The 25,054-nt window shown below is 47.9% G+C and overlaps 3 protein-coding genes across 4 annotated transcripts; 1 reads left to right on the forward strand and 2 right to left on the reverse strand.

The window, feature by feature from the left end:
- Positions 1 to 5,033: 5,033 nt before the first annotated feature.
- Positions 5,034 to 8,875, reverse strand: LOC134053019 (F-box only protein 2-like). Its single transcript, XM_062507811.1, has 6 exons — positions 8,777 to 8,875; positions 8,421 to 8,689; positions 7,200 to 7,326; positions 7,008 to 7,103; positions 6,536 to 6,671; positions 5,034 to 6,131 (listed from the first exon to the last, which is right to left on the reverse strand). Exons 2-6 carry the CDS (start codon positions 8,662 to 8,664, stop codon positions 5,997 to 5,999), a joined length of 738 nt encoding a protein of 245 aa, XP_062363795.1. The 5' UTR covers positions 8,665 to 8,689; positions 8,777 to 8,875; the 3' UTR covers positions 5,034 to 5,996.
- A 1,475-nt stretch (positions 8,876 to 10,350) lies between these two features.
- Positions 10,351 to 14,543, forward strand: LOC134053017 (F-box only protein 6-like). Its single transcript, XM_062507810.1, has 5 exons — positions 10,351 to 10,719; positions 11,319 to 11,445; positions 12,138 to 12,233; positions 12,568 to 12,703; positions 13,421 to 14,543. The coding sequence occupies exons 1-5, from the start codon at positions 10,461 to 10,463 to the stop codon at positions 13,565 to 13,567; spliced, it is 765 nt and encodes a 254-aa protein (XP_062363794.1). The 5' UTR covers positions 10,351 to 10,460; the 3' UTR covers positions 13,568 to 14,543.
- A 66-nt stretch (positions 14,544 to 14,609) lies between these two features.
- MAD2L2 (mitotic arrest deficient 2 like 2) lies at positions 14,610 to 20,966 on the reverse strand. 2 transcript variants are annotated; one of them, XM_062507586.1, is made up of 9 exons: positions 20,941 to 20,966; positions 18,864 to 18,915; positions 18,523 to 18,641; positions 17,909 to 17,980; positions 16,981 to 17,081; positions 16,771 to 16,865; positions 16,595 to 16,668; positions 15,510 to 15,602; positions 14,610 to 15,216 (listed from the first exon to the last, which is right to left on the reverse strand). In XM_062507586.1, exons 2-9 carry the CDS (start codon positions 18,901 to 18,903, stop codon positions 15,175 to 15,177), a joined length of 636 nt encoding a protein of 211 aa, XP_062363570.1. In that variant the 5' UTR covers positions 18,904 to 18,915; positions 20,941 to 20,966; the 3' UTR covers positions 14,610 to 15,174. The 2 variants fall into 2 exon arrangements, with proteins under 2 accessions (XP_062363570.1, XP_062363569.1); XM_062507585.1 differs by lacking the exon at positions 20,941 to 20,966 and adding an exon at positions 20,801 to 20,830.
- Positions 20,967 to 25,054: the final 4,088 nt, after the last annotated feature.

The raw sequence follows: 25,054 nt of genomic DNA on the forward strand, positions 1-25,054 counted from the left end.
GGGGACTGGGCCTGAGAAAGGTGACACAGCCCCAGCTGGGCCTGGCTTCTCTGTACCTGTGATATGTCTTCCTCAAGTGTCAGTCTTGACTATGAATATGTTGCTCTGGTTGTCTGTTGTGAGAAATGACTGCTCACTTTAAAAATTTTAAGGGGTTGTTAAACCTCAACAAACGACTGAATAAGGAAAAAGGGCAGACTAAGAGTGTAGCCAATTGCCAGAGGCTCATCCACAGAAACGGCTGCTCTGCCTTTTATACCCCTGGTGTTGTATCAGCCAACCCTGGCCCCTCCCAAAGCCTGTCAGTCAACTTTTCTTAGCTGTTCATTGGTGGAGACTACTTTCTTGTAATTTGATTGGAAGAGAGGTGTGGTCATGACACGCCCCCCCAGCAACAGGCCCGCCCTCTTCCCAGATGCCCCATGCAGGGGTATCTTAGGTAGCAATACAGGATGTGAACAAAAGTATGTGTTCTATCATCTGTTAAAACCAGGTGGGGTAGTGATCCTTATTTCCGTGGGAGATGTTCTCTGCTAATGGGCCATCTGTTAAAAAACAGGTGGGGCAGTGATCTTTATCTTTTCCAGGACCCATCATTCCTCCAGGAGATATCTCCTGTTAATGGGCCATTGAGTCCCAGTGCATGGCTGATAAAACTCCATCATCCCACTGGGAGATGCTCCACCCAGGGGGAGGAGCCAAGCATTTCCTATCTAGATAAAAACTGAGATTTGGAACACCAAGGCAGTCTTTTTCCACTGGATTCCAGAGGAAAACCAGACCCATCTACATCATCACTGGACCTTCAGAGGAAAAGTGCACCCTTCTACAGGAGCACTGCTCCAACAGAACCACATCTGTCACTGCAGGAGGAGTGTAGCCACTGCTCCCATGGGCCTGCTCCAACACCCTGACTGACTGACGGGGTGTCAGCTTGGATTCTGACTCTGTCAGTATATTGGGTTTGAGGGTTTTTTGCAATACTGTACTTCTATTTTAATTTTTCCTAGTAAAGATCTGTTATTTGTATTCCTATATCTTTGCCTGAGAGCCCCTTAATTTCAAAATTATAATAATTTGGAGAGAGGGGGTTTACATTTTCCATTTCAAGAGAGGCTCCTTTCTTTGCAGACACCTGTCTTTCAAACCAAGGCAAAGGGTCTTCTCCCTCCACATGTCCCTGACACTCCTGACAACCGAGGCTGTCTGGAAACAATACAGAGGGGGGAAGGGGACTGTGGGAAGAACAGAATGTGTCCAAGCAACAAACTACAATAACATAACCACACATCAACAAAACTTCTCTTAACATACACACGGTATTCATCCCTTAACTGTGAGAGCCAATCATCATATTACCCATCTATAACACCTGTGAACTTTTCCTTTACACAAAGGCTGCTGTGTAAGGAGTTTGGCTGTCCAAGCAATCCTTGTGCTTGCTAGGTTCTGTGAGACTTTCCAGCTGAACTCACTGCAGCCATTCTCCCTGTAATTCCAAAGTGCATCCGCAGTAGGAAATCATCTTTATGTCCTTATTTCCATACTAGGTAAGGAGACTGAGGCCAGGGGAGTCACTGTTCTGAGGACATTAGAAGGAACTAACTGGATGGAAGGAGATGCAGGGATCAGGTTAGCTCAGTGCCAAGGCTGCTGACATGTGGACTGCTTTGTCCCCTGAGCTACCTGTGTGATGTGGGACAGCAGTGAAGGAGGTGTGGGAGTGGCTGCAAAGGGAGATTTGTGCCTCATGGAGTGTTTCCTCCCTAGTCCAGTGCTTTCCAGTTCTTGGGAAGGCTTTTGCTCTTGACAGGCAAGGATTTTCCATCCCACCACCTGTGACCCTACTGCTACCTGACCCTGAGATTATCTCATTTGGTTAGAGAGCATGGTGCTAATAACATAACACCAAGGTTGTGCATTCAACCCCTGTATGGGCCATTTACTTAAGAGTTAGACTCAATTACCATTTTGGGTCCCTTCCAACTCAGAATAATCTGTCAATCTGTTAATCTCTGCTACAGCTTTCAGGTGAATTTCTCTGCTGCAGTAGTTGATGCTCTGCTATCCTGTCTTTCAGGAAGTGCCATTCCCAGCCTCTCTGAGCTGATTTAGAAGGAATCAAGTTCCTAAACTACCCTCCTTTTTACAACTGACTAGAACAGCTGGGCTGTAAGCAACAGGGAATTGTTAGATAGATTACTTTTATTTTCTCCCCCAACTGTCCCATCCCCAGTCTTGAATTGCCTAGTGGGGGAGAAAACTCCTCAATCTGCCCACAACCCCCCAGGTGGGTAATAATAGATGCTTCATATAGAAAAATTCAATTAGACTTGACAGGAGATATATGATAGTGCTTTCTTGCCAGGGCCCCATATTGCTCTGTTCTGTTCCTCTGCAAGAGACTTGCTGTAGAAGTTAATATGAAAAAATCAACCAGCCAACCAACCAAGCAAAAAGCAAAATGTAAAAAACCCCCAAATCAAAACCAAAAAACAAGCAAACAAAAAACCAAAAACCCAAAACCAACACAAAAAACCCCAACCAAAACCAACAACAACAGCAGAAAAAAAAAAAAAAAAAACAACAAAAAAACCCCAACTCAACCTAAAAACCCCATGGAGGCGAAAAAATCCAAAACAGAAAACAAACTAACAAACCCCTTTTAACTATAATGGCATTTATATGCCAGATTAACTGTGGTGGGCTTTGTAGAAAAGAAAATTGTAATGTAAGTACAATCAGCTACCCAGGATATCAGGTGCCAGCTGGTAAGAGCAGGACAGGGCTGTTGTGCTGTACTAGGGCTTCTCTTGATGCCTCTGAGTATTAAAGCAGCTGGAATAAGAGCTGTTCATGCGGTGTCTTGGCAAAGAGTGAAAGGTTCCTGTTTTAAACCTTCCCGTCCCATCATCCACCTGTTCCATCCCACTGTGGGTGTTTGGAAAACACTCCTGTGTTCAGTGTAGCTCAGCACTGCTGGGGCACCTTGTGGGCATGATGTGCAAAGGAACACAAGCCCTTTCTGCAGCTCTTGTTGCCATAATCAGGACTGGGAGGGGACACTTTTATGTGGTTTTGGCTTTTTGGTATTTTTTTTTCTTTCTTCATTATGAATGTTTTAGCAAGACTCAACCTTTGTGTTTTAATGCTCAGATTTCTAAATACTGTGAGTCTGGGGGATGGAAATATCTAATATAAGACAGACCTCTTTGTGTCTGCATTGGTCACTGGTGTTCCCAGAAGCTACTGTGTAGTGTCACACAGCTGCTTGCTGGTGTTGGCACAGCAGAAAGCAGAAGTCACATTGAAGTGGTGGCTGACAGAGCCCTGCAGCAGCTGCGAGATTTAATATATGTAAGGCCTTTTGCCACAGTTCCATTTAGTTTCTGTAATCCTGTGAAATTGCATTGTCTCAATTTCCATGAAGTCCGTAAGGTGTGAGAAGCCATTACCCTCCCACACTCCGTTTGTCTCTGATGGGTGAATTGACATCACCTTGGAATTGGGTGTATGTGTATGATGCAGTGTTCAGACTTACAGCATTTGATCAAAATTCAAAAGGCATTTGGAACAAAATATTGATAATGTGAGCAAGACTTTTTTTTTACCCCATGTACCCAAACACTCACTTGCTTTGGGAGTCTAGTACTGACATGTCTAAATGTGAGGAGTACTTGCTCCCCTGAGGTCAACAGTGGCTCTTGTAAGCAGCTCTGTGAAGCAGAGGTGGCTATTCTCTACAGTGAGGCTGCAGGTACTGAGTGTCTGGGGAAACACCTCTTGGAGGGGAGCAGGAAGGTCACGACAAGCTTTGCAGGTTTCCCTGACAGCCAATGTGAACATGGGGGGTACTGCATAAAGAGGGAATACTGGGAGAAAAGGCTTCAGGCAGCTGTGTTTACTGGGACAGTGCTGCTGGGGAGGCTGTGTGTGTTCAGTGCTTCAGCCTAGATAGACCCAAAGTGGGGACCATGGTCCTACCTCCTATGTACAAGGGCCACAGTATCTGAAGACTTAATCCTGAGATTTATCCTGAGTGTAAGATGGGGAACCGAACTTAATAGGTGCACTGAGGTATGTAATGTTGTTCCCCTCACTATACTGATTCCTTAGGGACAAACTGAGGGATTATTTCTTCTGTGGGGGAGGCAGTTGGCAATGAGCTGAATATTAACTAACAGTTACATTAAAGGCTAAGGGCGGGTAAAGCAGCAGAGCATGGCAGTGTGTGCAGGGGTAAGGGAAGGGAAACAAATTCCAAACTGATTCTGTTGCTTCCTGGGTCAGAACTAAAGTTGAACTCACAGTAGAGCTAGTGACAAGTGACCCAGAATGTGTGCAGCAGGGCTGGGCTCTGTAGAGGCCTTCCTGTACCTTCTCTGTGCCTTGAATGAATTCCCGCTATGTTTAAAGTGCACTTCTGCTTGCTGTTACACTGCAGACCCATTGCACATTAAGTGCTTCCCATGAGTCCAGGGTGCTGGGGAACAGAGCATGTTCCTCTTTCAGGGACACCCATGGTATCACACCCAGTACAGTGACTCCTGCTGTAGGGGAGAACTGACTGACATAGTCCACCCAAGCAGAAGACAGATGCTTGAGCACAGGGGACAAAGACCCAGTACAAAAGAGGAAATCCACACACAGCTGTGTCACTTTATTATGTTTGCCTGGACTCTGGTGTGTGTGTGGCATCTAGGTGCAGCTGTGCAGGAAGCCTGAGGAAGCAGCAGACACAGGGTCCAGATGGGAAGCTCTTTCCTTTGGCTGTAGCTGTCACTGCACGTGTAAGGGAACACTTAAATGGCAGCCCAGGCAGGGAAGACAGACAGATGGACACAAAAATATAAATCCTTTCTCTAGGCAACACCAGCTCTGTTAGGGGATGCTCTTCCGAGTGGAATAATTAGCAGGGACCGTCTTGGTTCAGGGAAGTTTAGGGGTCTGTTCAGGATGGAGCTCACAGCCCTGAGTGGTATCAAGAGGCACAAGGCACAAATGGGAGACTGAAGTGCTGTCTTGTCAGCAAGCACATGGCAGAGGCAGACGTGTACTTGTTGCAGACACAGTCAGTAGAGGGGGAGCAAGGCCAACAGCTTCTGTGTCCTACTAGAAGAGTCACAGTGGATGACCAGGATGCTTGTTACATGAAGCATGCAAAGGCCAGGAAGGGGTACATGGGTTTTTCATTTATTCCTGGATTCTATCCCAAATTTTTTCTAACCCATTTCCCTAAGTTGTTGTCATCTCTCCCTTGCCCCAGCAATTACTCTCAGATGCCATCTAGCTGAGGGAGCCAAATGAAGGCCCAGGGTTGGAAGGGACACCAGGGACATTAGGCAGGTTTCTCTTCCCAACACTTTCCTTGATAAATGGATGCTGGGAACAGTGTAAGAGAAAAGGATTCAATCTCTCTTGCTTTGCATAATCATTAAAAATTAAATTAATAGCATTGACAGCCAAGCTCCAATGTTACCTGTTTATAAGTGGGAGAATCCAAGGTTCCCACTGCAGGTCATGGAAACAGCTGGGGACAGGGCTCTGGGTTTCCCTGGTATGTTTTGAGACACAAGGTCTGTAGTTTTCTTTATTCTTTTCTTCCCACTCTGACTTCCAGCAAATATACTTAAAGTATCCCTTCAAGCTAAGGAGTGCCTAAGTCAGGGAAGCAGGCAGGAGAAATATCTGATTAGAGGATTAGGGACTTAGCAGGGAAGATCTGCTGGATTTTTAGGTGACCTCCTGTCTGACAGAGAACATCAGTGCAAGTGGTGAGGCTGAGTCTTGTGGTGCATTCACAAATTCACTCACATTCTTTGCATAGTCCTCTTGAGGAAGGATGGGTGGTGGCTTCTGGCATCTTGCACGCATGTTCCTATGCAGAAAGGCCATATGCTCTATAGCCAGAGGCAGCACCATGCAGAAACCATCCAAAGGCTGGAGGATGCCCTGAAGGAAGCCAGCTCCAGCATGCAGATCCTGGTTAAGCATAGCTATGGCTCCACTGTCACACTGCTGTTGGTGACACGGACACCATACCATCCCTTCCAGAACAGCGTGTCCTGGCCACCGTGTTCAAAGCGGACAAAACGGACCCCAGGACCATAGTTGGAAAAGGTGTGGGAGATCTTTGGGACAAGAGACAAAATAGTTGTTAGTAAGTATCAAACCACCACAAACCTACTGCTGTTCAGTGCACAGAGCCTTCAGCCCCACTGGCCACAGTCAGACCTAGCAGGCTGGGTAACACTGGGGACAATTACAGTGGGAAAAGCTGTGATCCCATTGTTCCAAGGCCACTTAATCACTCCCAGTTGGACATCACCTTATACCTGCTAGTGGTGACTCAGCAAGTTTCCAAGTTTCCTGTAAAGCAGTCTCCCTTTTCCTTTTTCAATCATAGGGTCAGGCTCCAAAGAACACAGAGAACACTCCAGAGCCTTCTCCTCCCTTTGGAGAATTCTTCTGCTTAAAAATATTCCTGATTCATGTAGGTTGGGTGCCACCTGCTGAGCCCATACCTGTAACTCACCTCAGTCCAGCTGGCATCATTATCCTGTGGAATGGTGACAGTCTCACTTTTGTACTCAGCCAGCACATCCTCATTCTCAGAGAGCAGCCTCACACACAGCTCATAGAGGCAGCCAGCATCACTGCGTCCTGCGTACCTATGGGAGATCCAAGCTGTTGGCATTACCTGTAAGAGCTCTGCAAAGGCTCTACCACACTCACCAAGTTACTGTAGCCTTGGTTTGAGATGGAAATCTGCAATGGTTCTTAGCCCAGCTCACCACTTCCCCTCATTCACCACAGGAACCTGGGCTTTGGAGTTCATGTGCTCCAACAGTTTAAAGCCTGTGGGAGCTGTCTGTGAGCCATGCCCCACATCCAGGATCCTGGCAGCTGAGGTTTTGAGGCCCAATATACATGAGGTGTATGTTTTCCCTGCTCTTCCTTATCTTTCTTAACCCTCTGCCTATCTCAGAGCCTTCCTTAATACTTACCAGTCTCTTACCATGATTCTAGGCTGGGTTGTATCCATCAGCTCTTCCCAGTAGCCCTCAGCCCTAAGGTCAATGACCTGAGCCTTCCGACACCACCTGAAACACAAGATGATAATTGGCATCACAGTCTCTCCTGGGACTGGAGGAACCAAAAGTGCCTCTTTTCTGAGTAAGAGAAGAAAGCAGCCTTACTCATAAGATGTAACAAAGTATTTATGGACTTCTTCACTAGGAAATTCTTTTCCGAAGTCCCCTGGGAGCTCTTCAATTTTCCAGCCATCACCTCCACTCTCTACCTCTCCCCAGTGCTCCAAATCTTCTGCAAATGGCAGAAAAAGAGACCTGAATGAGTCCTGTGGATGTGGGGAACTTGACCACTTCCCACTGGAACCTTCCTCTGCCTTGTGAAAGTTTGATATTAAGACACAGCACTGATTTTGTACGTAGACTATGGCTATGTTTGTTAAGTAGAGGTCAGGCTAAAACCTTTACTCTGACTGAGCCTAATCACACCAAAGTTTAACATTCCCCAGCAAAGTGGCTGTGTACATGTGGGTTTAAGAAAGTACTCCAGGGAAAGGATTTAGGTATTCTAAACAGTGTGCCAGCACTTTCAGTGTCACAGCACACAAAGACTCTGGGGACGGATGCTGATTGCTTTATTTCTAAGTTTTCTAAAGCACTAAGTGGCATTCTCTGAAGCAGTAAGACCTTAAATATAAGGGTTTTCAAGAGGGAAATCTGGATGTTGGAAAAGCTTGCAGAAGGTCATCTGTAAACAAAATGGAAAAATGGGAAAGCTGCATTGATATGAGTGAAATTGTGGCTGTTTAGAGTGTGAGACTTGGTTACTACTGCTTATTGCTGAGCAGCTTGTAGCTCTGGCAAGTGAAGTTCAGAGACTCAGAATAATGGCATGTGGGGTGTGTGCCCAGTCTTTAACATGGGCTGTGGTGAGGAGGATAAAAATACAATTGGCCTGAGCTGCTCCAAGGAAAGGCAGCCTGAAGGGCTCAGTGAACTGAGGGCAGACTTGCCCCTGAGCTGGGAAAGGCTTCACCTCTCCTCAATGGCTTGGCAAGAAGCAATACAGAAACAAATGCCATGGCCATTACTGTGTTGGATGGTTTCTGCAAAGGACATCTTTGTGTCTCAAATATGATTTAGATCCCTGCAGAGGCTCTATAAAGTTAATTTAACGTTAATTTCAAACCTTTGCAAAGGTTGATTATCAAAGGCCTTTGTGCTCATTAAAGGATTTGGCTGCATGGATTAAGTAACTTGACTCTTGGGCAGGGAGAAAATTCTGCAACCTGACAGCAACTAAGATCTATTTTCAAATACTAGATATACGCAATTCTCAGTGACTGGTCATCTCTCTGACACCTTAAAGCTTGTTGTGATGTCTCTCACCTTCACCACATGGGTTCTTGATGAGGTTCTTCCTTTTCTTACTCAGGAAGTAGAAGTTTTGCCAGTTCTCTGCATCTGACTCTGCTCTGGTGAGGCCTTCCTGCTGACACTTCAGGATCCAAAGTGCAGCTCCATCAACCAGGTTCTTCCACTGGCAGCAGACCAGGCGGCACACCAGCACCAGCTCCACTGCAGGTATGGAAGCCAGGATTCGGATCAGGACTGCTTCAGGAAGGGACTCCATCCCTGGGGCAGGCTGGCAGAACTGTCTAAGAGAAGGTGGAAAGGAGTGGTGAGGGTCTCCCACCCTCAGCAATGTCATTCACGGATGCTGTAGAAAAAAAGGGAAAATAAACCTGTAATCTGAAGGCAGGATTTTGCTTCCTAGCCCCAAGGTCTCCTGTTCGTTATTAAGTTAATTTCCTGAAACAGATTATTATTTTTATATTCCAAAAATCCTGAATTAAATCTGCCCACAAAATGCAAGTATTTGACAACTGCAACTGTGGGCAGTTTGTTCATTTTACAGGCTAGAATCAGTCCTTCCAGAATCCCTACTGCTGCAAAAATCAGCTTCTTAGTAATGATTTCCTCTGCAGAGGGAGGCACATGGGTGTTTGTTGTGCCTTTAAGAACATCCCTGATAACAAATGCTGCAAAGCATTGTCTTGCCAGACACCTTTACAGTGGTTCATTCTCTGACAGGCTTTCCCTCAGAGCACTGGCACTTAATCATCTTAGTCAGAAGTCTGTATAAACCAAAGGCCTGAGCATAACTGAAAACAACTCAGCTGATATTCTCCAATATTCTATTGTCTGTGGACTCACAACTGGAGGAATTAAATCAGAAGAGTTTGCTCTAACATGATGTGCTAATTCTGAACTCCAAACAGCTCTCTGCTGCCCTGAGTTCCGGGTCCTGGTGCTGCAGGTCTATAGAAAGATGAGTGTGCAGATGCAGAGCCCACGTCATCCCTGAGGGATGCACTGTGACACTGCTTTTTTTGTCAGCTGAGTCCTGGTGCTTGGAAGCTGCTGAGATTCCAGCAAACTGCATGGATGCAGCCAAACTCCTCAGGAATGACTCATTAAGCCTGGGACGGCACTAAGAACAGAGATGAAATACCCTGGCATACAATTTAACAAAATACAGCGGTGCCAAACGTGGGAAGGAAAGGAAGAAATTGAGAGTGATTGCTGTAACAGCATCCTAAATCTAGACTTTCAGATGTGTCCTCTAACTGCACTGCACCCAGCAAAGGCAAACCGCAATTTAAAATTCTCTGGCACTTATAGAGACAGCATTAGCGACTTCCGATTCTCCCCACACTTTCAGCCTCAACCCCAGTCCCGAAGGTTAAAATGTAATTTTTAGGAAGTACGCAGGAGGGATCATGCTGGTACAGGAATTTCAGAAGCCTCTCCTGCTGCCTTGCCTGCTGATGGAGCACTGTTAGCCAGGCTTCCTCCCGCCCTCGGAGGGGGAACGGGGGTACCTCACTTTTCCTTTCCCACCGCAGTTAACCAGCCAAGCTCGGAGCACACGCGTGTCCCCCGTCCATGCACGGCGCTGCCCAGGAGACACCCCGGGAAACCCGCAGGGACCCAAGGGAGGCACCGAGGGCTCTTACCTGGGCTGCTCCTGCCCTGATCAAGATCCGCGCGTGTGGGAAAAGTAGCCCGGACTCGGTGCTAAAGGAGCGCGGCTCCGCCCCGCCCCGCCCCGGCCCGGCCCGGCCCGGCCTGGTCCGGCCCACATTGCCCCGGCCCGGCCCACACCGCCCGGGCCCGCCCCGCGGAAGGGCCGCGGCTCCGCACATCCGTGTCCGGGAGGCACAGATGGGCGGAACCAGGTGCGGCTGGGGCTGGGGCTGGGGCTGGGGTTGGGGCCGGGGCCGGGGCCGGGGCCGGGCGGGGCGTGCGGCGGGCCTGGGGCTGTCCGGGCTCCGTTCCTAGTGAGGGGAAACTCCCTTTGCTTCCGGCAGCTCGGCCCGTCGCGGCGGGGATTTCCCATCGCGCTCCTGCGGCCCGCGCTCTGCCATGACAACCATCGGCGACCTCCCCGAGGACGTGCTGGTGGAGCTGCTGTCGCTGCTGCCCGCCCGGGACCTGCTCCGCACCTGCCGGCTGGTGTGCACGCAGTGGCGCTACGTGGTGGACCTGACCACCCTGTGGAAGCGCAAGTGCCAGCGTGATGGGTTCTATCGTCAGAGCTTGGACAGAAGCGTCTCTGACTGGAGGATCTTCTATATGCTCTGCCACTTGAAGAGAAACTTAATCAAAAACCCTTGCGCTGAAGGTTTGTTTCATTATTTATAAGAAAGGACGAAGAGAGCAGTCCGAATGAGTCAGTGTCCGGCATGGCTCAGCTATTGCTGGTGCTGTGGGATTTGGTGTAGCTCTGCTAGGTCAGATTCACAGCCCAACTCCTACAACAAAACTGCTGTAGGTAGATAGGTATGCTTTTGCCATTACTTTGTGGTTTCAGCCAGAAAAATCTGGAGTCATAAGGCTCCGTATGACAGGCAGTGACGATTAATTTACACTGAAATGTGGTAGTGAAACGATCAGGTATTGGGATTAAACATTTGGGCAGCTGGAGAACTTTTGTTACCAAAGATTTGACTAATATGACTACAGTAATCCTACTTTATTGCTGATGATGATTTTCTGATGAGGTTAGAAATCTGCTACCTACTGTCCTAGATGCTGACAACCCCATTAAAGGTAAAGGCAGCATAATGACAGGAGTCACTTACAGCTGTAGGAAAAATACAGTGGATCTGAAAACACCAAGTAGCTTCCTAGAATTCTCCTATTGCTAATTGTAATGAAAGCAAGATCCTCTGGTAGCTGAACTGAGATCCTAACCTTCACCTTGGACACCTGTGTTTTTAGAGAACTTCCAGCACTGGACACTTGATAATAACGAAGGAGATGAATGGAAAATTGAGGATCTGCCTGGAGCTCATGGCAATGATATGCCAGACCCCACAGTACACAAATACTTTGTCACTTCATATGGGTAAGAACTGGATTCCAGTAATCTGGAACTGGGAAACCTGCTTCCTCCCATCTGTCTGAAAAGGCACCAGGGTTAGAAGGCTGGTGGCAGGTTACTACACCTGTGGGAAAAGGACGGAGCTTAATTAACCTTTCATGCCAGTTAATCTGAAGAGATGGATACTGCTGAGAGAATTTATCACAGCAGGTGCTAAATTTCTCTGCCTACCACGAGCTTCCTGTAATTTCTATAGTTAGGATAATCCACATGGGATCCCTGCTGCTCCTCTCCCAAAGGTGGTAGGGAAAGGTTAAGGGTCTGGTAAACTTAATCAGCTGAACTTCATGTGACAAGGTCAAAGCTCTGTAACTTCCAGGAGTGGTAGGTGTGTCACACTAACGACTTGTAATAAAAGCTGTCACCAGAGGAGGATCAACAACTTTTACAAGCACTAGACATTGGCTTCCTGTTACCAATAAATAAGTACAGACCTCTCTTAATCCACCTTATAGGTAACTATTCTTTTTACTTTGGGGTGAAGCTAATTCAGTTAATTTTCTTGTCAGGTTCTGGCTATGGATAAGGCAGGGTTTAACCAGGTCAGCTTTAAGGGCCTTCAGGAGCTGGGTGGGTATTAAAGCTGTCAGAGAAAGGACAGCAAGAGGAATAAGATGTATTCTATGGAACTGTGAGCATTTCTATGTCTTTTTCAGGCCATGCTTCAAGTCTCAACTCATTACCCTGAAGAAAGAAGGCTATTGGAATCAGCTGATGGATGAGAAACGGCCTGAAATTACAGTCAAGGACTGGTGAGTGGAAGCACAGAAAATTAGAATTTCTGGCATTAGTCTAGAGGTAAGCTAGGCTTCTGGAGCTTTTCATGCTATAAAATAATTTCTTTATTCTTTGGCAGTTTTAGTTCTTGAATAAAGAATAAGCTAAATCTAAACTCACTCAGCGGAGTAAGTTGGCAATCCTGTGAAGGGTGGGATAGCTGTAAGTTCTAGAACTTCTCTATAGCTATGGGGATGACATTCCTTTTCCTCTGCAGACAGGGATCCCCTTGGAGACTGCTTTTGAAAAATAAAGAAAACTGAATGCTGTATATACAGCCCTGCTCCTTGATTCCTCCTGCCTCTCCAGGTACGCTGCCAGGTTTGACTCTGGGTGCCGCTATGAGCTCACCGTGAGGCTGCTCTCCAAAGATTACATTGTCCTGGAGGAATTCCACCCTGAGCCAGTGGTCATTAAGCAATGGAGTGATGCCAAGTGGAGAGAGGTGAGCAGCAGCCCTGGAGGCAGGAGCTTTACAGCAGTGTTATGACATATGTGTGTTTCAATTCTTGCTTGGCCAAAAGTGCCAGTGACTTTCTCTGCTCTTCAGCCTCCTCTACTCTATAGAGAATGTGAGTCAGTCCTTGCAGTTGATGATGGTGAAGAACCAGTAGTGTTCTGCATGAAACAGGTGCTATTTTTAGGTGCCCAGCATTTTTTAGAGAGAATCCTGTGGGCTTCTCTGTTGTTTTAGTGCAGTCTTTCTTGGTTTTATGAAAGATTCTGTCTAAATAATTAAATAAGAGCATACTTCATAATAATTAATAAAGAGCAGACTTCAGGGTTTTTTTTGATCAAAAAACTGTTTTAAAACTACTGCATGGGTAGCCAAGTATTGCAGATTTAACTCTTCTTAAAATTTCTTCTTCTTAACTTTTCTGTTGCAATTGTTTAGCTGGTTTGATCTGCTGTATGTTCTGCATTAGATGTTAAACGTGCACTTAAAAATCAAACTTCATGTTAGTTTAACTCAGTATTTTGGGGAGAAGGCAGAGTGAGAAGGGCCAAAACCCCCAAAAAACATGGTATGGTGCACTTTCAATGAAAGATACCTGGGCTCAGGAAGAGCTCACTGTAAGACACACACACTGTAGTTTTCTGAGCTTCTTGGTGAGCACTGGTTTATTCAGGCAAATTAAGAGGAATTCTCTTTTCTGTCCAGATTTCTCACACCTTCCAGAATTACCCAGAAGGAGTTCGTTACATCTGGTTTCAGCACGGAGGCCAGGACACGCAGTACTGGGCAGGGTGGTATGGGATCCGTGTGACAAACAGCAGCATCACCATTGGGCCCCAGACGTCATTATGAAGCAGTGGCAGGGTTTGCTTTCACTTCAGGACTGTAAGCAAGTGGCCTCAGGTACACTGTTTGCCTGTACTCTCTGGGTGTGTCCTAGCTTTGTCTCGCAGCTCTTGTTCACAACAGAACTTCTGAAGGCCCAGCCCTTTGGAAGGGCTTCTGTCTTCATCTTCCATCCTGTTCTACCATGGATGCTACTGCAATTACTGGTGCCCTTCCAGAGAAAAAACTGGGACAATTAAATCTGAGATCTGTCTTTTCTAGTTAATACATTCTTATGCTAACACCCACAGTCTTAAAGACACTTTCTTGTTTATGGAATTTAAGAATACAAGGCTGAAATGTTTAATTTCAGATTACCAATGGTATCTACAAGGACTCTGCCACAGATTGTTTTGTATGGCATTTTCTTTCCTGTTTTGGTTTTAAGAGTCGGTTAAGATTTATGAGCTGCATCAGACCTTTCATATCATCAGGAAACTGTCATCTCTTGTTCCTAAGTGCTGTGTCAGTGGTAGTCAATTCCTTACCCTTTCCCCTAAGTGTGTATGATCAAAATGGTTCCTGCCTTCTTATCCAAAACAGTCCCTTGGTGTTTGAATAAACAGGCAGAAAAAGAGGAGGTAAGGAGTCCCTTCAGGCAGCTACCTAACAATACAAGTGCCTTTTGATTGTGCTGGGCTTTTCCCACATCACCTCTGGTTTGTACTGAGCAGTGTAACCCAATATAAAATGTCAAAGGAGTGCCCAGCCTTGATCTGTAACATTCCTACGCTTGTTACTTGGAGGAAGCAGGAGGTGCTAGACAAGCTAGTGTACCAAATTCTCTGAGAAACAAGCTCAGCTCACTGTGAACTGGGTCTGCCACCCTTATATACCCAGAACTAATGCTAAAGCCATGTTCCTTTTCCTCTGACAGGTACAGGATTAACAGTGCTTTCCTTGCATATTCTCTGTTAGGAGTAGGATACTTGGCAGGTGTCCTTACTGGACAGACAAATTCCATGTTGCCAGTGCCACCTCTGAGTGAAAGGGGAGCGGCCAAGTTTGTACAGCCTTTCATAGGAATTGACAGAGTCCACATATGGGCCAGAAAAGCAGTGGAAGCTGCACAGAAAATAAACATACTTCCTCACTGAATAAAGGAGCCTGGTTTTGACAGAACTCAGCCCAGTTCAACTGGGGTAAAACTTAATATTTATTGAGGACTACTTGGGACAGTCACAGTGGACAAACACTACGTAAGGCCTCACTCCCCTTTAGCATAAATGTTGCTCTCATGGGTTGTGTGACAGCTCCTTGCTGTCTATCACTGCCTGTGTGCAATGGAGCTGCCCCTTTCAGGTGAGAACTGGACTGGTAATAAAGCACTGACTCCCCAGGGATGCACTGTATCAACACCTGTGCTCTCTCACACAAGTCAACATGGGAACAGGCTCTGGCTCCCCATTCCAAGTCAGTTCTTTATACATAAGAGCACTTGAAATAAAGAGGCAGCAGCTGCTCTACATTCACCCAGAAGGCCAGCTGAAGAGATGGTTATCACGTTACAGTTTGTGACAGATCTTACTCCTCTGGAAGATCAGACAAAGCTTGAAGGCAAGGAAGATTTGAAATCAGGTGCCTTTGTGAGCTCGCTCTTCTACATAGAGCTGCATCTGGAGAGAGAAACAAGCAACAGTCCTGTTGGTACACAGGTAGGTGAATGGAAAAAAAAAAAGCCTGCAACAGGCTGAATAGGAAGTGCTTATACCTTCCCCCATAAATAGGTTTGCCGTTTTACTGTGAATCTTGCCCTGCTTTGATTACAGACATCTGCAAGGCTAAGCTACTGCTCAGCAGTACTTTTTAAAGTTGTTACACCACAGGAAACTGAAGAGCTGGTGTCAGAGCATTCAAAGTTCAGAACTACAGCAGGTTCAGCACCTCTTGATCAGAATGCTCTGCTCACCTTTAAGATGTCAGATGTCATGGTTTTCAGGGGAATAAGTCGGGGGTCATGCATATGCATGTCTTGCTCATCAGCGAGGATCCAAGGGAAATCCTGGGGGCAGGAACACAAGGTGTTACTGGCAGTGCTGTAAGGGGAGCTCCTCCTCACCACTTGTTTTGTGTTAAGTTGAAAGAGAGAGAGTGGTTGAGGAAAGGAACAGGTAATCCAAACCTTCCACAATAACAAAACACACACTTGTCCCTGATGCTCAGTATAATCTTCAGTTAGAGCATCAAACTCTTGAGGTCAACCCACTTCACTTACTGCAAAGGTGTAACATCTCACTTCTTTGAAAGATACACTCAGCTGTCCTGAGCTACCATGCCCAGTTCATTACACCAGGATTTAACTGCAAATCCAGAATGCTTAGGGCATGGGTTTCCATCCAACCTTGGAAGTCTAAACGTGGCTCTATTACACCACAAGTTTCCATTACTAAGCAGTGCAGAACAGAATTTCATTTTGAAACAATTGTATACTTCACTAGCTTTAATTTGTTGTGCCTTAGGACTCCTAAAATAACTTGACTCAGGAAAAATGTTTCCTGGCATCTAAGCAAGGATTCTTGAAAAATAATCTTCCTTTTGAAAATGTTCTGCACAGTTTCCTGTGGCATAAAATGTATTTATGTCCCCAAACCTACTCAGTACTTGAATCTTACTCATTCTTGCTCTTTATACAGAATGAGCCACCAGAGAGGGATAGTGGGTGAGGGCTGCTTTCTTGCTTGATTACATTCAAGTGCCGATGCTACACACACTGAGTATTTGTAAGTGTCTGAGCAAGCACTGAGCATTGTTACAATCTATTTCAAGACTTGAAGTTGTCTGCAGTTGTGGCTGTGTGTGCCAAATGTGCTGTCAGCTCACCAGCATAAACCATTTCACCATGTTTCAAGTACAGTCATGATGTGTCTCATGTGATACCAAACTACACTTTTAAAATATCCCTCACCCTTAACCTTAGAGATGCCAAAACTCTGCACTGCCCACTCTTTGCTCTGCAGCTTCTCACACAGTCAGGTGCCCAAGGATATCACTCACCTTTATCACCTGGATCTTTTCCATGTTGCGTGTGGCAGCCTCCCGTGTGTGAACCAGAACTGTGAAGGTGCAACCTAAGAGAAGTGTCAGGTTCCAGCTCAGGGGACAGCTCCCAGAGGATCAGCCAAGCCAAGCAATGCCAGGCATTAGGCTGTTTGGATCCAAGTGACATTTACCTGGAGGGTTGTTGTCCAGCACAGCATCACACACGCTAATTTTCAGGATGAAGGCACGCAGTAACTGCTCCACGTGGGATAGCAGGGACTCTGAACTGTGGAGGAGACAGCAGTTGTTATTAGCATGCAGCAAAGGCCTGAAGTTGCTCCCAGAATATTTTCCAGGGCTGGGTGTTGGACGCCATGGACAAGCAAGAGTGGAAACCTCACCTAATGGAAAGAAGAGGTGGCTGGGTGATCTCAAAGACAAATCTCTCCACGGGGTGGTGCTCTTTATCCAGGATTACAACCACAACTTTCTCCACGTCGTTCTGCAGGAACCAAGACAGAAAAATCCATAATATGAGCTGTCTGCTGCCCACAGTGTGCTTCACATATTTTGATGCAGTGGAGTAGATTCAGTTGTTGGGGCTCACAGCACAAGCCCTTATCCAAAACCTGAATTCAGATTATTCTTAGCAATCAGAAAAAATGCTTTTGCAAAACCAGGTGTTAAGCTGGCAGCTTGTGGCTGAGGGAGATGAAGTGTGCTAAATTGTACATTCCTCTAGATCCTATTTTGGAACAAAGGAGGAAATGCACAGCCATCTCACTGCATGGCTCGGAGATGGACACTGATGAAGTTAACATACATTCAGACCATTGCCCAAACAGAGCAGCTTTGTACAACCACAATTTTAAACAGTCCTAATTCCATTTTCCACATGTGCATTAAAATTGTCTGTAAAGAGCGAGGCATACAAAACCTGCCAGGAGCTTCCCTGGGTCACACCCTTGTCTTGCAAAACCTCCGAGCAGGTCCAGACCTACCTTGGCTTGCTGGTTCACAGCAAAGCCTTCAAACTGTTCTGCCACAACAGATGTTTAAACTGAGATGGATTGTAAAGCAGAATGGTAGGATGGAAATAGACAGGCGTGTGTCCTTGTGTGGTATTTGAGACAAGCAAGGCACAGTCTTAACTACCAAGAAAGGTTATGATGTTTTTAGTTTTATTAGGAACTTTTATCAGCTAGTATACTGTGTATGGTAAGTTTGTAAACAAACGTTGCTTAAGATAATAAGATAGTATTTATGTTCTCTTACTCTCTATCAAATCCACTTGCAGTACTTTTGCCCAGGTCCCTGGTCTGAGCTCACCTTCTCCAGCAGTGGCTTTACACAGTGCAGCGTGTCCTGGATGTACTGGTTCAGCTCTGGGTGGCAGGACATCTGCAGCAAACACAGGGAAGAGTCAGAGCTGTGTTTGATATGAGCCAGGACAATGCTAAAAGGGGAAGATTTAAACAGTACCAGTGTGTACAAGGCATTCAAATCATGCTTCAAATAGTGCTGAAAAATGCCGAGTTGTCCATTCAAACCAGCAGTTCTTTCAGGGAAGGGATAATCAGCTGAGGCAGATCACTGCACCAACACAGCTGTATATCTGCAATGTCTACCCACAACAGCACAATGGGAATAGCATATTCCAACTATCTCTACTTCTTAGGAAACATGCTTTCCTGTTTCCTCACTGCACAGAGCTGGGGCAGCCTTCTACTACTGTTACCTGTGACCTGCTTGTTCCATGAGCACCTGCTGTATCCTCAGCTATGGGGCTGCTCTCTGTTACGACAAGAACTAAGCTCTCCTCAAAAATAAGTCTGTACATTAAACAATCACTTCCAGAGTGTAAGCTTGTTCTGGTGAGTGTTGACTGATCCTTGCTATTTTGCTTGTCCATGTGGCTGTCAGATTCCAGGAAAATCCCCTACCTGGACAGGTACATTGTATTTTTTCCTTTTCTGAAAGATCCCAATAGGGTAAACTTCTCTGACATACAAGATGAGGTGAACAGCTACTTCCAGGAATTCTGAAAGAACATCTGCAACAACTGAAAAACAGAAGTAAAGGATGCTGGAATAGGGTGTAGGAAAGTAGAGCAATACCATAGACTCAGGGGAACTTTTTTTACAGTTATGTTTTTCTGCATAAATTTCACTCTTAGCTACAGAAAGTTTAGGAACAGAGCAACCCTAAAACAACACTCCCCCAAGATCAGTGCCCAGGAGAAGCCTCACAAGGACACCAGTTAAAGCTTAGTACAACACATTACCTTGCCCAAAGTTAAGGTCCTGCCGTGTGAGAGTGGTCATCTTCTCCAGGCCCTGGAAGTAACCACAAAAGGAATGGTTATCCTCTGCCTCCTGTATTATTCATCTGCTCAGTTCATGGAGCTGTACACCAGAAGACCCTGTGAGCCCACAGTGAGAGGTGTGAATACTCCCCATAAGCACAGCACACCCTCAAGGATTGCCAGCACAAGACTGCTCACACCTCAGGATGAGAGATTATTCAGAATTTAATTCCTGGGGTTTTCAGTCTCTCTCCCTTTCTGATACAGAGATATAGGAAAGTTCAGACAAATACTTTGTAACATAAGAAGCACGTTTTTTAAAAAGTTTCATAGTACTTCCCTTTTCTAAGCCCTGTCTCCTACTATAACATAAGAACAACTTGGGTTTTGGGTTTATTCTAACACCACCACAAACCATTGCTTGTCCACGCTTGGAACTACATCTTCCACTGACACACCATCACACAGGTTCTCATCTGCTGCCACTGCCAACAGCTTCTGAGTTTCTCTCTGCAGTCCCAAGGAAACCAAACCCTGCAGAGCTGCATAATTAGGTCAATTTTGTGACACAGGATTATGGAATACCTCAAGTTGGAAGGCACCCATAAGGATCATGGAGTTCAAATCCCTCCTCCTCACAGGGCCACCTAAAACTAAACTATGTGACTCAGAGCATCATTCAGCTGTTCAACTGACAGGCTTGAGCCATGACTACGTCCCTGGGGAGCCTGAAATTTGTGAGCTACAAAGGGCAGCACATTATTGTGACAAACTGAGTTTCATGTGCCAACAATCAAATAGCACATACTGGAGTTCAGCTTCCCAACAGCTTTCCCTGTATAGCAGACTCCATGCCTTATACAATTTAAGCCACAGTGCACATAATTATCCATTAGAAAATTTAATTTGTTTCATTATTTTATCCACGCACTCTGCATGCAAGCAAATGCTAACTACTAACAGCAGCACTCTTCATGAATTGTAGAGGTCTTTAAATGCCTCTGGAGCATGCTGGCTCCACTAATAATTCAGGTGTCCTACAAAGACTTTTGACAAACCACAGATGTTCCAGTCAGCTCTTTAGACAGTTTTTCAAGCTGTTTTAGCTTGCAACAAAGTATGTTTTTCAGACCGACAAAGAATTAGTTCAAACTGCACAAAACAGGGAGCTACTCTCACCCACAGTTTTTTAAAGTTACACCGCTGTGTACAAGGACTTCCTGGAATATTAATGCCACACTAAATAACATTAAGACAGTTAAGCATCTCTCCAACACTCCAGTCACAGTGTCTCTCAAATTAGTACAAAAGATCTATAGAGTTTCATGTACAATCTGTGGTTTTAGAGGTTTAGGGTCACATCCTCATTTAAACTTCATCCCTCCTTAAAGAGAGGCCCAAGCAACCCAAGGAATCCACCCTTCCATACAGTCACAAAGCAGGCACTACATTCTCACGGACTGTGCAGGCTGGGAGATCATAGAATCACAGAGCAGTTTGCTGGAAGAGACTTCAAAATTCATCTTAGTACAACACCCTGCCAGAGGCAGGGCGACCTTCCGCTACTCCAGGCCGAAACAAACTCCATCCAACCGGGCCTTGGACATATCGTATAACTATAATCCACCGTGCCCATCACCAGAGCTCCCGCACCAGCCCACAACAGCTGGCACAGGCCAGCGCCGCGCTCCCGGTCGTCTCAACCTCGCGAGCAGAAGGGAGTGAGGACGGGGATAGATCCGTCGAGCGCCCTGGTCCCGCTCAACGCACGGCACTGCCTTTCCTCAGCATCATTCCCGAGCCTGGGACCCGCCCGTTCGCCGCTGCTCCCTCCCGAAGCGGGGGCTCCTCGCAGGGCACCGGCCGACCGGCCCTGCCTCAGCACGGCCCACCTGCCCCGGTGTGTCCCGCCATACCGTGTCCGCCCAAGGCTCCTCCCGGTCCCGGTGTCCTGTCCCGTCCTGTCCTGTCCTGTCCTGTCCTGTCCTGTCCCGTCCCGTCCCGTCCCTTCCCGTCCCTTCCCTTCCCTTCCCTTCCCGCCGCCCCCGCTCCCTACCGGGCCCGCCGCCCGTCACGTCCGCCCAGCGCGGGGGCGGTGGCGGCGCGTGCGGGTGACGTCAGGGCGGGGGCGGCGAGCGCCCCCTGGCGGGCGGGAGGAGCGGGCGCGGGGCTGGCCCCGCCGCCCCCGCGGAGTCCCGGCACCCCCAGGGCTCCCCCGTCACGGCGGGGCCGGGGGCTCGGGGCAGGCAGCGGGGCACGCTGAGCTGCCGGAGGCTCTCCCGCCCCGTGACCATAACGCGGGGGAATCCCGCGGGAGCTCGGAGCCCGGCTCACCGCGCAGGTGAGCGGGGCTCACCGGCTCACCCGCTCCCCCCCCCCGCCACCACCATCCCCGGGCTGCCACGCCTTTGTCTCCGGCCTTTGTCTGTCCCGTCCGTGCCCGGGCCGGCTCACCCGCTGCTGCCACCAGCACCGTGCGCTCTCACCCACCTCGACCTTAGCGCCGGGCACCCCTGCACCCCGCTCCCCTGGCATGCCCCTTCACTCCCCCCGTGCCCCCAGCACGCCCGGAGCCCCTCCGCCCCTCCCAGCCCCACCTCCTCCCGCACCATGCACCCCAGTCCCCCGGGATTCCCGACGTCCCCGGTTCCTCTCCGCATTCCCCCACTACCTTCCCCCTGTCTCCTCCTCCTCCTCCTCCTCCCCTCCTCCTCTCGGGTTTGAACACCCCTTGCCCCCCGCAGACCTGCTTCCCCTCCGCCGCTCGCACAGCTCTCCCTGCCCTGCCCGCCGGGCTCCGCCACACCGGCACCTCCAGGACAGGTAGGCAGCGCTGCTCGTGCCGTGCTCACCCCGTCCCGGGGCCGGGGCTGAGTGCTCCGTGGGTGATTCCCCTCCGCTGTCGCAGGCACTGGGGAGGAGTGGGGGGACACCTTCCCACTTTCCGTGCGCCCCGGAGGAGACAAAGACGTGGGGTGACGGGGATCGCCGGTCCTGCCGCCGTCGGGATGCGCGCGGAGCTCCGGTCACGGCGGCATCGCTCCGCGGTGCAGAGCTCGGACAGCGCCGGTGCTGGGGCGCGGTGCCTTCGGCCGGACCTATTGTGACCCGTGCTGGGGAACGGGCTCCGGACTCTACCGCTCTGGCCGCGGTTCTGCCTCCGTGCCCTGCCCCGTGAGGCTCGCTCACGTCCCACCGCCCCACTGCGGGTCGCTCCTGCAAGCTTCCTCCCCGGATCGCTCTCGGAAGCAAAGTCTCCTCGGACAGGGGCACCGTCCCTCTCGCAGGGGCTGAGCCCCTCGCGCACCCAGGAGCATGTCCCGGCTCCGAGCCAGAGATGCCCAAGGGTGACGGGAGCTTTTCCTACCGAATCATTGTGTTTACAGAGCCGTGCACTGCTGTGCGCCGAGCCCCGGGTACCCGCGGTTTGTTGTCTGCTCTTCCACTGTTGATAAAAGTGAGGTCTCATTTCTGGATTAAATCAATATGGCATCATTTAATGGCTTATTGCAGCTAGTGATTACTCATGTACAATTTAAGTGACACTTATCCAATTCACACCTGAAGTTTTCTGTCAGCATGAGGGTTTAATGGAACTGATTTTGTATTCCCATCTCCTCTCCCTTAAAGAAGGAGGCATTAATTCTATATGCATGGTTCAAAGTGAGAATGTCATGCAAGGAAGAATATTGAAAGCACAGCCTAACTGTTCTGCCAGTCAGGACACATCCATGTCTCCGTCCCAGTTAAGATCAGGGCAAATCTGCCCCGTTCTTCCCTCTAACACTGGCCAGTACTTTCCAGCCGGGTGAAAAATGACCTTTCCTATTGATTGTGTCCCATTTGTCACCTGGCATTGCACATGAAACTGAAGAGTCTTCTCTGCCAATGCCGACAGCAAGCAGCTATATCTTGGATGCTAACGTCAGGCTCATTGCTATTTTATTCTCATTACTGGGTAGAGTAGACTCTGTTTGATTGCAGGTCACCTATGATGGCTGTGCCAGCCACACTGTGAAGTCCCAGAGGGAAGCAGAGCAGAGGGTACTGCATATTCATTCATGGGCCCTTCTTCCCCTTCAATGCAGCGACTTGCTGGGCTGACCTGTCCCTGGCAGATGTTGTGCTGGGAAGCTCTCAGGGCAGGTTAGGCTAGGCTCAGGGGGAAGGGTGCCACAGCTGTGGCTAGGGGCTTGTAGTGACTTGAAAGTATCCAGTGTCAGCCAAAACACCGGGCTGGAGCTCCAGGTGCTGGAGCTCAGCAGGGACTCAGGCAATTCACAAGCCTGGGCTGCAGAAGAGGGAGTTCCCTGGGCTGTGCTGTGTCAAGAGGTGACTCCTGTCCTGATAGGAAGGTAGAGCACAGGCTGTCAGCCAGAGCTGGTGGGTGAGGGGAGTCCCAGCTCCAGCCCTACAACTAAGGTTGAGTGAATCAAGTTTCAAGTGATCAGTGGATACAAACTGCCCCAGGGAGGGGCTTTGTGAAGGCACAGGGGCAGCTACAGCTACTACTTAATGCCTTGCAAGCCTGAATCCTTATGTCCTGTCTCTTGTGCCACTAATGCAATTGGTGTATTACTGAATTTCGCCCTTTCTATTCTGGAGTGCTGTCTGGGGATAGCAGAAGTGGGAGAAAACAGCACAGGTAAAAGAACCAGATGTTTCAAAGTGTGTGTGTGTGTGTTCAGGTAGCCTGAATATCTGTAGAGATGAAATGTCTTGCATCACAGTCATGAGGGATAAAGAAACTTGGGAGTCTGGTAAATATGAAAAGCAAGGTAGGGAGGAATGGGGATGAAAAATGGTGAAGGAAACAGGAAACCTAAAAAGCAGGGCAGCTGTGAAAAGGAACACAAAAGGACTGAAGATCTGTGAGCAGGGAATTCTGCTGTTCTGTCATCCCAATGATGTCTGGGACAGCAGCAAAAACATTTGAAATTCTTTACAAATCGAGTCTGCAGGAAGTGTTGGAAAGAATCAAAGTGTTAGTACTTTTGCCCTGGAGAGGAAAAGAGAAGGGCAAATATTACCTACCTGCTTTGGGAGACCCTAGAAAGCTGGGATTGGGCTTTGAGAAATGGCAAAGTCTCTTGGCAGATTGTTTATGAACCTTCCCAGCATTTGCCTCCAGAAACAGAAAACCAGATGGAAAGAGACTCAGCAGGGAAGTGAAATCTCATTTATCTGCACAATGCCATCCTCATGGCTCCAGCCAGCTCTCTGCATGTAAGCCACCATTGAGCCTACCCCATCCCTTCTGCTCCAGGCCTTCTCAAGCCCATCCATCACCCCATGGCTTCTTATTTACAGGGAGCCTGGCACACAAAGCTGGGTTTCTTGTCTGTCATCCTTGCCACACAGGCATATACACACAACACACATGTAGCTGCCCATACACTTTGTGTATTGCTGCAGACTGGTATTTTCTGGAGTCCAGGAAATCTTTACACACATCTGCCAAAGTCCAAGCTTATCTGAGCCAAAAAGAAATCTGGCTCAGCTTGGGGGTGCTTGGGTCCAGCTTGGTTCAGCCCTCGAGCATACTAAATGCATCAAGGATCTTGACAGTTTCTCAGTTCAAGGGTTTTGTTCCTCTTGGCTGTGACATGAAGAATATATGTGAGAAGTTAAAGCTAGGACTGTCAGATATCATGTTTTAAGTGAGATATGTGAATGAATGTAGATGATCTCATGTTTCTGCTTTGTCAAATACAAATCAAATATACCAGGGACAGTTTCTATTTCAGAGCTAAGGTGACATAACTGTATATATCATGGAAAAACATGCGTGAATTTCTGTGTACCTGCTCAGTGCATGGCTTGCAGGATTATGAGCAGAGAAATAGCAATTATATTAGTGAGTCCAGAGAAGGCTTCCCACAGGGAAAGTTATCCAAGATTCAACCCTCCCCCGGTTTCACTTATGGGATTGTAACCATCCACTACTAACCCAAAATGGGTCAGAAATTGTGGCTGGAAAACAGCACTGCAACTCACTCTCCAGCCCTGAGTCTGTACTCTGGGCAACTCTGCTGTACATGTGTTTGTGTGAGAGGCAGATTTGCTCCCTCAGGTAATCCTGAGGGTTCTAGGAGGCAGTGGAGGAAGAGGGGTGTAGCAATAAAGATGTAGGTCTGGTGTTTTGAAGAGCTACAGGGGCAGCTTAACCT

The sequence above is a fragment of the Cinclus cinclus genome, chromosome 23, assembly GCF_963662255.1.
Source record: "Cinclus cinclus chromosome 23, bCinCin1.1, whole genome shotgun sequence".
In the NCBI taxonomy this organism is placed as follows: Eukaryota; Metazoa; Chordata; class Aves; order Passeriformes; family Cinclidae; genus Cinclus; species Cinclus cinclus.